The following is a 15,320-nucleotide window of genomic DNA, read 5'->3' on the forward strand; positions in this document are numbered from 1 at the left end:
GCAGCTGATGGAGGAGGAGCAGGAGGAGTCCAGTGTCAGAGGGTCAGGCGGGTGTGCTCTGTCTGCCTGCCTGCCCCTGCACTGCCCTGGACAGTTCTCCCCTTCTCCCCTCCTCTGAACTGGGAGCAGGTTGCTTAGAGAAACCCTAGTGCTCCCTCCATGCTAACATTCTGTTTAAAACACCTATTGAGTATCTGTTGTATGCATTTATTAAACACCTGTTGAATACCCATTGTATACACCTATTAAACACCTATTGAGTACCTGTTGTATACACCTATTAAACATCTGTTGAGTACCTGTTGTATACACCTGTTAAACACCTATTGAGTACTTGTTGTATATACAGAGAGCATTTCACTGCAGACTAGGCTGGGAAAGTCCATGCCTCTGTCCAGAAGGAGTTTAGAGATTTCTTTTTCTGGTTCAGGTGATAGGTGAGCCTGGGAGCCCAGTGTGGAAGCTCACGAGCTGGTCTCCTGATGGTCACCTTCTTGTCCTCAGATCAGATTTACAATAGCCATGCCCTCTGACACAGTATCTATTTGCCCAGGTTTATCCATGTTTATGCAGACTTCTTCTGTAAATATTCTCAGTCCAGGAGCCAAACGGTGTGTGTTACAATAACTTTACTCAGCAGTTGTGATGAGAGCGGGTATAGACAGCCTGTAAATGAATGGGCGTGATTGTGTGCAAATAAAACTTTATTTACAAAGACAATTGCCTCACCAAGTTCTTGAGTTGTTGAAAAGTCTCGAAATGGGTGCCTCTGCGTATCTGGGGTCTGTGGATGGGGCCAGGTGATTCCCAGGCATGGGCCAGCCTCAGTGCCCAGGTCCCCTTCAGTCCTCCACCAGCAGAGCTCTGACTGCGGGTCTTTTTGTTGCTGGGCTTGTCCTACAGGGAAGGGCCTTCAGGACCCTCCATCAGGGAGTTAAACTAGCTGCCAAGGGTCCCAGGGGGCTCCCCAGAGCCAGGAGAGCTGATGTTCACCCCCTTTGTATCCCGGGACAGACTTCTCTTTCAGACAGAGGCTCTTTCATTGAGCATGACCCAACAAAGCCAGCTTGTGCCCATTTTTGGAAACATCCACAGGCCTTCACCTTGTTCTTCATATCTTGGCCTCTTCAGAATGCAAGTCAGGAGACGTTACCCCAGGACATTTTACTTGTCATAAATAAGCTAGGACAAGCATCCCCTTTGGGCACTGGAAATTGGAAATGGCTGATCCTAGAAAAACAGCTTCTTCAGATCCTTTCTGGGTATAAATAAATGAGTTTTTAGAAGTCCTGGGGAATTGTGGTTTCCACTCCAGCAGGGACCCGAGGGAGGAGGACACTGCTTCCAGGAGCTGCTGTTTCAGCAAGCCAAGCTCCGGGCTTTGTCTCGTTTGCAGGGCGAGGTGACATCCAGCCCCAGCTGGACAGCGCGCTCCAAGACGTCAATGACAAGTATCTCCTATTGGAAGAAACAGAGAAGCAGGCTGTCCGGAAGGCTTTGATCGAAGAACGCGGCCGGTTCTGCACCTTCATTTCTATGCTGCGGCCCGTGATTGTGAGTCAGTGGAAAGTTCCAGAAGGCTTAAACTGCCAGTTCCGAGGAGACCCTCCTTGTTTATCTGGAGGCGCTGAGAAGCCGCCCTGTGTCAGGAATCATGATGGTGGAGTCACGTTTATGAGCCAGTAGTTGTCTGCAAGCTGCTGATGGCCGCACGGCCCTCTCTGTATTCTGAAACTGGTGGTTCCGCTTGCTTTTTCTCCCCAAGATGCCCCACAGAGTTGTTCCCAAAGTTGGTCCCCAGACCAGCAGCATCACCTGGGAAGTGATTAGAAATGGGCATTCTCAGACCCAACCTAGACCTACTGAATCCACAACTCGGGCTGGGAACCCCACCCAGTCATCGGGGCTTTTTAAACAACTCCTCCAGCTGATTTTGAGACCCGGTGACCAAGATGAGTGCCAAGGAGTGACTGTGAGGTTAATAGAGGAAAAGCCTCAGTGAATCCATGCAGATTTATTTTTGAAGTCAGTCAGTTGTATGCCTTGAAGAGTTCTGCTGGAGCTTTTCTTGAGGCTGATAAAAATGCACCAGCTGCCGTCCCTCAGCCCTGGCAAAATGCCCAGATTGGAGTTGTTCCCCTGAGCGTAGTGCTTTCCCGTGAATCGTTCTTACCTGGGCCCACAACCCCAGCTTAGCTCCTTGGTGATGTCATTCTTCTACAGTCCATAGTTTGCCTCACTTGCCATTGATTAAGCTGATGAAAAAAAAACAAAGACGGGACTGTTAACCTCCAATGAACACACATGTGCTGTTACTTCGGTCTGTCAAATCTGGACCAGAATATCCCCAAATGGTGTTATCTGCTGAAGCCAATTGACTTCCAGGGGGAGGGGGCGGGCGAGCCTTGGCTTGCGGAGGGGGCTGTGCTGCAGGATTCCACCCACAGGCAGACTGCCCCCCCTGCCCTCAGCAGGGGTGCCGGCCCCCAGACACTTCTAGGAAGGCCCATGTGTTTGCTGTGGAGCTCACAGATCTCTCCGTGGTTATGGCCGATTTCTTGTTCTCCATTTCCCCAAAGAAAGGGCTGGTAAATGGCTTCAGCACAGATGTATCAGTCCCGGTGCTCCTCTTCTGAAAAGCTGAAAGTATAGATACTGTCCCTAAGAAAAACAGCTGGATCCAGATGATAAAGTGAATCATGCACAGTAACAGGTTGTAAATTACTTTCAGGAAGAAGAAATCTCAATGCTGGGGGAAATCACTCACCTGCAGACCATATCAGAAGATCTGAAAAGCCTGACCATGGACCCTCACAAACTGCCCTCCTCAAGTGAACAGGTAGGCGTCTTGGGATAGGTGCTCAAAACAAACCCAAGAGATGAAGGTTCAAGGTCCTGAGGGTTCCTTGCGGCAAAACCTCATCTGAAATGGTACCGTGTTTTACATTGTGATATATGGCTGTCATCCTCACAGGTCATCATAGAGCACCTACTGTGTGTCAGGCCCTGCTCTGAGCTCTTACATAGACTTCCTCTGTGAATCTCCACCATTATCCCCATTGTACAGAGGACCCTGAAGCACTGAAAGATAAAAGTCACTTAACCAGGCAGTTACTGGTAGAACTGGGATTTAAACCAAGGTCTCAGTTTCCTCAGCCCATGCTCTTAATCATGTGTTTGCCGACCCTCTAGAGGTAAACTCCCCTAGGAACATGACGGTGGGGTCTCTTGGTTATCACTCTAAATCATTCTCTCTGGATTTCTCCCATTCTAAGTAAGGAATGAATGAGGATCTCACTTATGAAAAAGGTGACTTTATGTTGACTCATTTGGTTCATGTGACATTAATACTATGTTCAGTAGAGCAACAGCTGAAAAATTACATGCTTTTGCTTTTGCCTTTCATATGAAATTCTTATTGTTGCCTTGGGAGCCAGCTCAGCAGACAAATTTGGGAGCTTATATTTTCCATCTTGCAAAATTGCTTTCATTAGACTATAGCCTGCAGGCATTCATTCACTCAGTAAGCAGATATTTATTGAGCACCTACTATGTGAATAGAAACTAGAGCTTACATTCAACTAGCTCTTTGTCAAGTAAGGGAGACAGATGTAGGAGTCAAGAACTGGTTTGTTCTTGATTCTGTCAGGTTTTATTGGTCAGATGGGGACATGAGTAACTATCAAGTGGCTAAGATGTAAGGTCAGTTCAGTCGCTCAGTCGTGTCCGACTCTTTGCGACCCCATGGACTGTAGCACTCCAGGCCTCCCTGTCCATCACTAACTCCTGTAGTTTACTCAGACTCATGTCCATTGTGTAAGATCAACACATCCTAAAAGCATTATCATCTGTGTTGTGCTGTAAACAAAATCCCTATAGATTCTAACCTTGGTGTAAATGTCTCTTGTGAACTGTAACTGTAAATCTTTTTCTTTTTTGACAGGTATGTTGTGGTTTTCCTCTCCCTTCCCCATTAATTATATCTTTGCTTGTCTCAGAAAAAGGATTATGACACTGATGGATTGGTACTATGATTCTTCCATTGAAAAGAAAACTTCACAACATATTTTTCTTTGCTCCCCACTCCTCCATGATGGTGGAATTTCTACGTTATGACGGTTGTTAACATTTGACGGATAACGTTTCCCTTCTCAGCACTTTGCTGACCCTCCTGCTCTGTCCCCTTAGGTGATTTTGGACTTGAAAGGTTCTGATTACAGTTGGTCATACCAGACCCCACCCTCTTCTCCGAGCACCACCATGTCCCGCAAGTCAAGCGTCTGCAGGTAGGTGAAGCCAGGCTGGGCTGTTGCCTCGGGGATATGGCATTTCGCTTTACACTCATTGTGAATGTTGGAGCCAGTCTTGGGCTCTGAAATAGTGCATCTTAAACAGGAAATGGTGATCGGGTGAAAGGGTCCCATCACAACTCTGGTCTCACTCTTTAGTTTTGGAATTAATTTTGGGCTAGAAGGAAAAATCCCATCAGACCTTAAATTGGTGGACACAGCTTTCTCTCTCAGGGTACATGGTACAAATCTCCCCATTTTATGAATTCTCACTGGATTTTCCTGTTTAGCAGAGTAGGAACCAATGGGCTCCCAAAGGGTGAACAGGGGTCGCTTCTCGTGCAGACGCAACTCGCTGTGGCCAGAACAGATGAAGGCAGTGACGGTGGCTCCCGCCCTCATTTGCTCCCCAGTCTTTGTCTCAGGGCTTCACAAAGTGAATAGAATCCCTGATCTGTTCACCTCTCCCACCACCACCATCACTGCTATTGTTAACCTGGTGACTCAGGGTCCATCGGAATAGTCCTGCCATCAGTTGGCAACACCGTTCCCTGGCAGCGTGCTGTTCAAGACCGTTCTTTACTTGCTGATGGCCAAGTTGGTTATTCTCTTCCTGTGAGGGTAGAAACACCCTCATGCATCACGTCCTTCTTGGTACACTCTCCCTGCTGATCTTTTTCTTTGACTTTTCCAAGCCGAATGGATTTCCTCTTCCTGTGACTTGGCGTTGAGAGTAAAGAACAGGATGGAGCGTGGGAATCTCTGTCTACACACGTGTGTCTGTGTGTCTTTGATTTCATGTTTGAGCTCGTGTGGTGTACAGGCAGCAGGAAGTTCAGACTTGAGATGCTACAGCCTGACATTCTGCAGCCCGAGGATGGTGTGTGGTTTCTTGTCATCTTTTCTGTGCTGTGTGTGTGTGTGACGCATCTCCTGAGGATTTTTCCTATTGAGGATTTTTTCTTCGTTTGGTAGCGAAGAAAACTTTATCTTGTTAGTATAAAACAAAGCTGCGTGAGTCTCTTTCTGTAGTTTTAGTGTCAACAGAAAATCCTGTCACATGGATACCGCCAGCCCTGAGCTTGCTGTAGTGAAATTGCCATGAGCTTTGCTGTCAGTTCTCCACATGCCCTGTTCTGTCTGACGGGCGGGGCGGGGAAGCAAAACTCATGATAATTATCCTTGATCTCCTCCAGCACACTTCGCTATATCTGTTGGAATGTTAGCACCAAGTCATTCCGGTATAGAACACCAGAACAAGGTAGTCAGCCCTTGACTATCTTATTAGCTGGCCGAGTTTGTGAAATTTGACAGGAATCTCTTGCGGAGTTAGGAGCAGAAACCACAAGTCTTCTAATCCCAGTCTGGGTTGTTTATTTCACGCCTTCTGACGCTGCTACAGCTGCCCTTTATCTGTCAGCTCTGCCTGTTTGGGCCAGGAGACTTTGTTCAGTTTTCTGGGTTTCATAATTTGAGTGATTAGACAGAGTGTAGGACATACTGCTTACGACTGGAAATGGAACAAGCAGAAGTCCAGAGGGCAAGTGTCATTTTCCAACATCCTGTTTACTGTTCCATCCTGGAAGCAAACAGCTTCGATTGATGACCTTTAGTCCCTGAAAGCTGCCTGCCTCTTGCCAGGTGTTCTGTTTGCTAGGCTCACAGGTAGTTGAACAGAGAAGTACCTGTGTTCAGGGTCAAGCCATTCATTAAACCACCAACTTTGTTAATATTAATAAAATGTAAATACATGAACACAGTTGCCTCACGTATGAGTATCTTGAATGAGGCACACTTAGGATGCAATCACCTTGAGAAATCTCTTGGTGCCAACTGATGGTTGGCCAGCTTGATCCAGATGGTTCACCTGAGGAAGACACTTGGGTGCTCCAACTAGGTCATGCTGAAGCCTTCATGTGGTTTTTGTGAGTAGAGGATATGAACCTTTTTCATGCCTCAGACATCGAGTCCCCTGGCTTTGCTGGTCGGTGACACAGCAGAGCTGGGCAGCACTTGACTCTTTAAAATCACAGCCTTGCATCCTAAAGATGCCTCATGCACCGTCGGAGAACCACGTCTCCACAGCTGGTCCCCCCCTCTCCCTTGCTCACAGTGAAAAGACCTTTTGTTTACTCGCTTAATGATTGGGTGTTTTGAAAACATGCCTCCGCGCTGCGCTGCTTCTTGGGCGGGGGGCTGGTTGCATGATGCGCTCTCCCCTGTCACCCCTGTCCTGTCCCGCTGCCCCCGCAGCAGCCTGAATAGCGTCAACAGCAGCGACTCGCGGTCCAGCGGCTCCCACGGCTCCCACTCGCACTCGCCCAGCTCCCACTACCGCTACCGCGGCTCCAGCCTGGCCCAGCAGGCGCCCGTGCGGCTGTCCAGCGTGTCCTCCCACGACTCAGGCTTCATCTCCCAGGACGCCTTCCAGTCCAAGTCGCCGTCCCCCATGCCGCCTGAGGCCCCCAACCAGGTAAGGGTGCCCTTGGCCCCAGGAGCGGCCGCCACACCTGAGGCCCTGGATCAGCCTTGATGGCTGGAACCAGAGAGCTTGGACAGACCCTAGTCGTCTGACACGGGGAACCTCTGGTTTAATTTCTCATCTTTAGATGAGCTGATCCCCTAAAGGGAGAGATAAGGTAAGTGGGGGTTAAAGCTTGTGATCAGGCTTCCCTGGTAACTCAGACTGTAAAGAATCTGCCTGCAATGCAGGAGACCTGGATTCGATCCCTGGGTGGGGAAGATCCCCTGGAGAAGGAAACGGCTACCTACTCCAGTATTCTTGCCTGGAGAATCCCATGGACAGAGGAGCCTGGCGGGCTACAGTCCATGGGGTCTCACAGAGTCGGACATGACTGAGCAACTTTCACTCACTCAAAGCTTGTGATCACCATGCGGGTGATGGTTGTCACGCTGTTGGAGAGTTTTCACACTTATGTAGACAGACTCAGAGTCTTGGCCACTCTCTGGCGTCCCTGTGCCTAGCTTGTCATGATGTAGTCATTATCCCATTTGCACAAGGGGACAGAGATTCTGCTGTTGAACAACGCCTCGGAGCCCTTCCTTGGCACTTTCAGCTTCCTTGCATCAATTTGTGATGAGGATGAGAATAAGAAAGTATCTTCAGTGGCCATGCAGGTAATTCTGTTGGCACCTTCCTCCTGGGAGAAGGGAAGGTGTTGAGTCTCTGAATACAGTTGGGTTAGATGGCACTAAACGCCCAGCCCAGTGGGTTCAGAAGAACAGAAGGCAGGAGCTGGGCATCCAACACCCTTCACCTGCTCCGCTGGGTCCCTTTTTTGTGTCAGTGGGTTGGCGTCTAGACTGGTAAGCACAACGTACAGACAACCAGGAAACGTGAACATCCAGGATGTCCCCTCAGCGCCATCTGCTGGGGAGCGTGGTGACTGCAAGCCCATTGCATATTAGGTTTGCCAAAAAGATCATTAGGGTTTTTCCAAAGTAAGACGTTACAGAAACTTTTTTGGTCAACCCTATATAATACATTTTGATACCAACCACAGCCTTTGGCCCAAGATCCTTTGGATTCAGAAGGTCACGTGCTTGTCTTGTTCATCCAGGTATCCAATTTGCCTGACAGTCAACAAGTATCTCCTGTGTGCCAGGTACCATCCTAGGAGCGCCTGCCTGTTATCTGTATAGTCCTGCCAGCAGCCACTTGGAGTGTTGTTATCCCTGTTTTGTTGGGGGAACGGGCTCAGAGATGTAAAGCAGTCTGCCCGAGTGGCACAGTTGTATGACCTGTAGTCAGGGATCTGAAACAACGGTTTTAGCAACTGGTCCAGTGGCCTTTCTGCACCACTCTGGCCATAAGGTGCCCCTAGCAGAGTGTTCTGGGGAGCACTCCACGTCAAGGAAGCATCTGTCATGTTCTGGGAGCCAGACAGCCACTCGCATGATTCGTCTGACATTGGTGAACCCAGGGCTGCTCAGCCTGGAGCCCCGCCTTTGGCATTTCACAGCTGTCCCCGGGGGCACTGTTGCATCTCTCTTCCTGGGGTCGAGATTCAATTTTAAAAAGAAATGCTCAGAGCTAGGAGCTGCAGCTTTAAGTCCTCTACTTGTCCTAGCTGGGGCACTTTGGCTCACTGTCTGAGAGGTCCTGTCTCGTGTGGCACTAAACTGCACCTGCGTGTCTCGTGAGCCTAGAGTGAGCATGGTCGGACAGGGAGCAGGGATTTGCAGCTCCTCAAAGGCTTCTCTAACGTGCAGCGTCATTCTGTGTGTGTTCTTAGTCAACTGATGCATTAACAAAATCTTGTGTGCTGACACCCCTTCCTAAAAAAAGAGGCCATGCACTCCAGCCTTGCTGTGCGTGTGTGGATCAGGCTGAATGAAGCGGGGTTTCTGCCTCCAGTCATGTCGAGGGAAACAGAAGGCGGGCTTGTTGCGATTTACTTAAATCTGAAAGCCAGTGCCTGAGATAAATGCTTGGCTAAGCAACTCTAGGGTAGTTTGAGTAAACTCAGGGATGCTGCAGAATTTAATTGAGAATTCTGTTTTTCTTGAAAAAGGCATTATGGCTGCTTCAAAGGCAGAGGGTAAATTTAAGGAGATTGCACACCTCACACAGGCCAGAGGGTGTAGTTTCCTGGGGGAAGTTTTATTACCTTTATTTGGGTGGGAGAAAGGGAGCACACATCCATAAGCGGGGCGATCCCTCAGGTGCACGGGTGTAAATGAATGCCATGTGGCAGGATGTATTCAGAATTCTCCCACTGTCCCCCACTCTGCTCTTTACAAGTTGTGCCACATGTGCCCAGGAGAGATGGGACCACGTCTGCAGCGGGGCTCCTGCCTAGAACCGTCCACTCCATCCACTTAAGGGGCTCTTCAGAAAAAAATGAGCAGAAGTCAAAGGAAATAAGAACCTGTAGTCCTGGGGTGCTTTACTGTTTCTTTTTTTCAAATTGAACTTTTTTTAATTAGAGGAGCCAAAATAAGTAGTTCTGGTAAATTATAATGGTAACTGGCTTTTGTTTACAGTTGGTTAAGCACTACATACATAGATACACACACACATGATCTCATTTAATCTTCATCCAATAGATATTATTGATCTCTATTCTAAAGAGGGAGGAAAAATGAGGTTTAAGAGAGATTAAACCCATGGTTCCTAGCCTGGGAAGTGGCAGAAAGGGGACTTCAAACTTTCAGACTTCAGTCTGAACCTGGACTGCTAACTAAACACTGAGCTGGGGAAGCAGCTGGGACCTCCAGTGTGGGGTCTGCCCTTGCTTTGGCTCCGAGCAGCCGCGTGCACATGGAATGCCTTTTTGGTTCCTTGCTCTTGTAGGATGGGAGCACCAGCTTTCAGATTTAAGTAAATTCAGATTTAAGCTCGCCTTCTGTTCCCCTCGACATGACTGGAGGCTGAGACCTCGCTTCATTCAGCCTGATCCACACACACACAGCAAGGCTGGAGAAACCTTCCTTTGGTCGGTGAAAGTTGGGGGACAGACACGTGACTCTGGCCTCCTTGCCAGTGAATACAGGGACACATCCAGGGAGAGAGTAAAGAGGCTCAGACTTGCTTATACGGATGGGCTGAGATTGCAGTTAACAGAAGAAAACTGAAAGCAACGTCTGGGTGGGCCCAGAGCATGCCCCCCGGGGGGACACACTTACATGGGAGAGATGGTCATTGTCACTCATCCATTCAGCACTGCTCGGCACCTGCCACGTGCCAGGACAGGACCAGTATGTCAAGATGGAGTGATGAATTAACAGGCAGTCTCTGCCTCGGCTGAAGCTTAGGACCTGGGAGCAGGTGCCTGGTTGACACTAGGAGACGGGTCGGGACTGGAGGTTTATAATCAGATCAGCCTGAAGAGATGTTTTGTCAAGGCAGACCTCAGTTCTGTGATGTCTCAGATCTCACTGGATGGTTCATCCTCCCTATGACGGCCACTAGAAACATTGCCCTAACCAATGGACTTGACTGCCCACAGCCTCAAAATCACCCCCCAGGCAGAAAGACCTAAAATCATGTCCTGTGAGGATATAGCTTCACAGCTGGAAAACCACCCATTAGGGATTCGGAGGCTGCATGTGACAAAGGGGGAGAATCCAGGAATTAGAGCCATTCTAAGGAGACAAGGGGTTTCCCTGGTGGCTCAGCGGTAAAGAATCCACCTGCAATGCAGGAAACGCAGGTTCAGTATCTGGGTTGAGAAGATCCTCTGGAGAAGGAAATGGCAACCCACTCCGGTATTCTTGCCTGGGGAAATCCCACGGAGAGAAGAGCCTGGTGGGCGACAGCCCATAGGGTCACAAAAGAGTCGGACGTGGAGCCAAAGCCCAAGCTGGGGCGTCAGTCCTCATGTAGTAACAGCCGGGCACCCGAGAGATGTAAAAGGAGGCGCAGGGAGAAGTGCCCTGGGGAACACAGGAGCCCCGCACCGCGACCAGAGCCCCTCTCCCGGGCCAGGCACGCAGCCCATGCACTACACACACCCCCCCCCCCCCCGACGTCAGCGTCCCGGGCGCGCCACAGTCCGGCGGGTCTGGGTCTCACTGGGCATCACGCTTCCTTTCCAGGGCTTGGAAGCCTCTGTGTGGGCGCAGCTTTGGGGGGAAATAACCCTAACTCTGCTTCTCTCATCCTTCTCTCTGTGCATGTCTGTCTCTCTCTCTGTTGCGTGACCTCCCCCCCCCCGCCCTCCCCCATCTTTTTATTTTTTACGGGTGACCTTTTGTGGCGGCACGCGGTCCCCACGCGTGGTCCCTCCCGGCTGCAGAACTCGTCGAGCTCGGCCTCCTCCGAAGCCTCGGAAACCTGCCAGTCGGTGAGCGAGTGCAGCTCGCCCACGTCGGTCAGCTCAGGCTCCACCATGGGCGCCTGGGCGTCCACGGAGAAGGTGACCGGCTGGGGTCCCAGCCCCTCCCCCGCCCCCCGCCCCGCCGCGGGAACCCAGAGACTCAGAATCTCCAAGAGCGGCCCCTCTCGGGACAGAGGGAGGGACGAGACTGAGGGGTTTTTCGGGAAGGGGTGCCTGGCTCCTGAAGCAGTGACCTTGCGGTCACCCAGAGGGAGAGGAAGGGGTATGGGGAACTCGGAGGTGTGAAGGCTTCTTCCCAGGACATGGATGGTCATCCATCTTTCCTCCTCCCCCTCCCCTGCACCCCGCCCACCGTGGCCACCTCGTCACCCTGTCGTTGGATGTGACATTCCACCGCGTCAGAGGCTGTGTGCTTTCCCGCCTTTTCGTTTGCAGCCCCCGCTTCTTTGCCCCAATTTAGAATCTGCTCCTGAACACTCTGATGATTTGGAATCCTGGAACGAACAGCTTCAGCTGATGGTGTTGAGTTTTGAAAGCTGCATAATGAGATGAGCAAATCACCATCACTGTGAAATTATTAGTGGAATAATCGAAGACCATTGAGCACTGCACATATAGGGACACCGATCATTTCCAAACTATTCTAAATGTAGATACAGTATTTTCCCCCACTGAATGCTTGGTGTCAGATAAACGTGCATTCTTTGCCCCCTGGAGCTCTTCTCTCGCATCATGGACTGTCCATGAGCAGCAGAGTCCCTGACATTTGTAAATACTCAGGTCTCCCCCATCCCTTGAATGTCAATGCCATCTTGTACCTCCACGCTCATCCTGTTGTATTAATTTTTTTTTTCCTTTTTTCCTCCCCCTTTTTTTTTGTTTCCAGTTGTCTAACGGGTTTTCTCACTATAGTTTATCAACTGAATCCCATGTGGGGCCCGTAGGGGCGAGCCTTTTCCCTCATTGCCTGCCCGCCTCCCGCCTGCTCCCTCGGGTCACCTCTGTCCATCTTCCAGACTACGCTCATTATTACACCATTGGGCCCGGCATGTTCCCGTCATCTCAGATCCCTAGCTGGAAGGTTTGTGTCTCTCCCCCCTCTCCCCCCTCCCTCATTGCTTCTGTGCTCGCCCCTCTTCTGCCCCCACGATTCTCACCCCGATTCTCCCCTCAACCCCTTCCTCTCACACTCTGCCTTCTTCCCCATAACACCTCCTCCCTGAGTAAATTCTCCTGGGGGGGACCAGAAACCAGCAGGCAGCGCTGAGGCAGAGCTGTCCACGCAGAGCTGAGGTTGGAGTGGCTGGGCTGTAGGAGACACCAGTTAACCTCGGTTAGGCCCCAGTAGACCCAGATGGAGCACGGTGGGGATGTCTGGTTCCTGAGTGTACGTCCCGGTTCTGCCCTCCTGGGGGATTCCTGAGGGAGCCGCTGATACCGGGGACTGTGTACCCCAGACTGTTCCCCTGAGTCCCTTATCGGGGCATGGTACAGAACCATGCCCCCAGATAGGTTTTGGCTTTTTTTTTTTTTCAAATCTTCAAAGTCCATGCAGACTTTATTTTTCAGTCTTAATGGTTTATATTAAGACATATAAATCAATAGACATTGCTTTAAAGCAATAAACATTGCTTTAATATAAAAAGTTTTTATATTACTTCCTAGCAAGTACAATTGACGCCCAGAGGATATTTCGAGAGGTCCCTAACTGGAATAGTAGGCCCCTAGGCAGCCTACATTTTGAACAAGTGGTGCAGACCTCTCAGACTCCTCAGAATCCTTCTTCCAACCCAGGGGCCTTCCCTTCCTCTGTGAGGACCTCAGAAGGCACGTCCCCAAGTGCCCTTTGGGGCTGCTTCCCTGAAGTGAGGTTCAGCCTCAGGGAAAGTGTCTGACGTTCCTTTAGTGCTCCCTGGTGGCCAGGCTATGCAAGTGCGATCAATTGAGCCCATAGGCCAGGGGCTCCCTCAGACATCGGGGGAGGGCCTAGTCCCTGGGGACGTCTCTCCACTGGCTGGTGCCTTTAGACTCGGCAGGCAGTTGGTCAGCTGTTTGGTGGCTGTAAGAGTCTCCCCCAGGCTCCCTGCCCAGTTGTTGTGGGTTTTCTGTCTTTGGGCAGATATGAGGAAAGGAGAGGTACCCAGGGGGTCCCCAAAGGACTGTCCATTCCCTTCTGCTAGCACTGGGTGAGGGGAGAAGGGGCTGCTGGCTTGTCCCGGCGTGAGCTCCCCCTCGGGGACCAGCCGCCTTCTGTGGGTGGGCAGCTGTCTGGGGGGTTCTCTGGCCTCCAAGTGGAGGCCGAGGCTCTGGCGCCTGACCATGCTTGCTCCACTCAGGACTGGGCCAAGCCAGGACCTTACGATCAGCCTCTGGTGAACACCCTTCAGCGCCGCAAAGAGAAGCGAGAGCCAGACCCCAGCGGAGGAGGCCCCACTGCGGCAGGAGGTGCCCCCGCCGCTACCGAGGAGGCCCAGAGGCCAAGGAGCATGACCGTGTCGGCCGCCACCAGGGTGACGCTCTTGTTTTCTTCGGCTGGCCGGGGCCCTCCACACCAGGCCAGGGGACATGTGCTGGCCGGCGGCTGGAGGGACCTGAGCCCTTTTCCCTGACTCCCTGGTCTATGGCATTTAGAGGGCCCCCGGGGAAGGTCTCATATGGGAGTTAGACTCTAGAACTTTCTAGAGCCTGGGTAGGGCCCAAGCAAGCTGACAGCCTCCTGGGCCCACAGACCAGTGGTGGTCATGGGAACAGAGTAGGATCCAGACAAGGCCCCACTGGAAGAGTGGAAAGGCTCCGGGGTTATCAGACAGGGACTCATGGCCCCGGGGGCTCTCTCTTTGCTCCCCCCTACAGCCTGGAGAGGAGATGGAGGCCTGTGAGGAGCTGGCCCTGGCCCTGTCTCGGGGCCTCCAGCTGGACACCCAGAGGAGCAGCCGGGACTCGCTCCAGTGCTCCAGTGGCTACAGCACCCAGACCACCACCCCCTGCTGCTCCGAGGACACCATCCCCTCCCAAGGTAGGAGGCAGCCTAGGCTTTCCAGCCCGGCTTCCTGAGTGGTGTCAGGTGAGGACGGGGGGCCCTCCCTCCTGGGAGGAGGCAGACGTCCGTCCAGACACCATTGAGCATCTTGGAATGCTCGGGAGGGCTCTGCCTGTGATTGTTATGTAGCTGCCATCCAAGGAAGTGGCCAGACTTTCACAGCTTCGCTTGTTCTTCACCTTCAGGGTTCAGGGCAGTTCCCAATGTGAACACAAGATGCTGTTAATGGTACTTTATCATTTGTGTTTGGCACTTTATAATAAGCACTTTGGGCTTCCCTGGTGGCTCAGAGAGTAAAGAATCCACCTGCCAATGCAGGTTTGATGCTTGGGTCAGGAAGATCCCTTGGAGGAGGATGGCAACCCACTCCAGTATCCCTGCCTGAAAAATCCCATGGACAAGGTTGCAAAGAGTCAGACATGACTGAGCCACTAAACAGACGAAAACAGACTAAGCACTTTATTGTCCCATTTATTTGTCACAGCCACTTACATAACATGTATGCGTGCTCACTCAGTCGTGGCTTGCAGCCCCATGGACTGTAGCCCACCAGGCTTCTCTTCTCTCCAGGCAAGAATACTGGAGTGGGTTGCCATATTCTCCTCCAGGGGATCTTCCCGACCCAGGGATCAAACACTGCATCTCCTACATTGGCAGGCAGGTTCTTCACCACTGCGCGACCTGGGAAGCCCATGTGTATATTTATCCTCATTTTACCTACATGGAGACTGAGGCCCAGGGTTCACACAAGTAATAAGAAGCAGAGCTAGAGTTTGAAGCTAAGATCTTGTCAAGAGTCTGAAGCCCAAACTCCTAACCTGTTCCAGCCAAGTTCTCTATGAACCGCCTCTCTGATCTGTCTCCCCAGACAGCCGCAAGGCCAGCATGATGGCATCGCAGCCACTCGATCTGTGCGTTGGCCAAGCCTGCTGGCAGTCCTCCATCGAGGTCTCTGACAGTGGGTCTCAGTGGAGGGCCGTCTTGCTCCCCAGAGGACACTTGGCAACATCTAGAGACATTTCTAGTTGTCACAGTTGGAGCGGGTGCTACTGGCGTCTAGCAGACAAGGCAGGGATGCTGCTAAACATCCCGTAATACAGCCCAAAGACCCCCACACCCCCACCCCTGGACTGACCTGGCCCAGATGCCAGAGTGCCGCTGTTCAGAAACGTACTCTGAGGTATTTGG

The 15,320-nt window shown here is 51.3% G+C and overlaps 1 protein-coding gene and 1 long non-coding RNA gene across 8 annotated transcripts in view; one reads left to right on the forward strand and one right to left on the reverse strand.

Moving 5' to 3' along the window:
* MTSS1 (MTSS I-BAR domain containing 1) overlaps window positions 1-15,320 on the forward strand; it is a 160,729-nt gene that overhangs the window by 141,980 nt on the left and 3,429 nt on the right. For 3 of the 7 annotated variants that reach the window (XM_043879429.1, XM_043879424.1, XM_043879425.1), the window contains 7 exons: window positions 1,397-1,554; window positions 2,732-2,839; window positions 4,189-4,286; window positions 6,543-6,762; window positions 11,979-12,173; window positions 13,429-13,602; window positions 13,946-14,108. In XM_043879429.1, coding sequence (XP_043735364.1) covers window positions 1,397-1,554; window positions 2,732-2,839; window positions 4,189-4,286; window positions 6,543-6,762; window positions 11,979-12,173; window positions 13,429-13,602; window positions 13,946-14,108 — 1,116 coding nt within the window. Of the gene's footprint in view, window positions 1-1,396; window positions 1,555-2,731; window positions 2,840-4,188; window positions 4,287-6,542; window positions 6,763-11,050; window positions 11,171-11,978; window positions 12,174-13,428; window positions 13,603-13,945; window positions 14,109-15,320 lie in introns of all 7 variants that reach the window. The other 4 variants (XM_043879426.1, XM_043879427.1, XM_043879430.1 and 1 more) reach the window with 2 other exon arrangements.
* LOC122679160 lies at window positions 1,549-11,731 on the reverse strand. The gene is made up of 4 exons (XR_006336340.1): window positions 11,462-11,731; window positions 2,531-2,640; window positions 2,174-2,255; window positions 1,549-1,815 (listed from the first exon to the last, which is right to left on the reverse strand). It is a non-coding gene; the product is annotated as an uncharacterized LOC122679160 (long non-coding RNA).

Source organism: Cervus elaphus, chromosome 21, assembly GCF_910594005.1.
Source record: "Cervus elaphus chromosome 21, mCerEla1.1, whole genome shotgun sequence".
Lineage (NCBI taxonomy): Eukaryota > Metazoa > Chordata > Mammalia > Artiodactyla > Cervidae > Cervus > Cervus elaphus.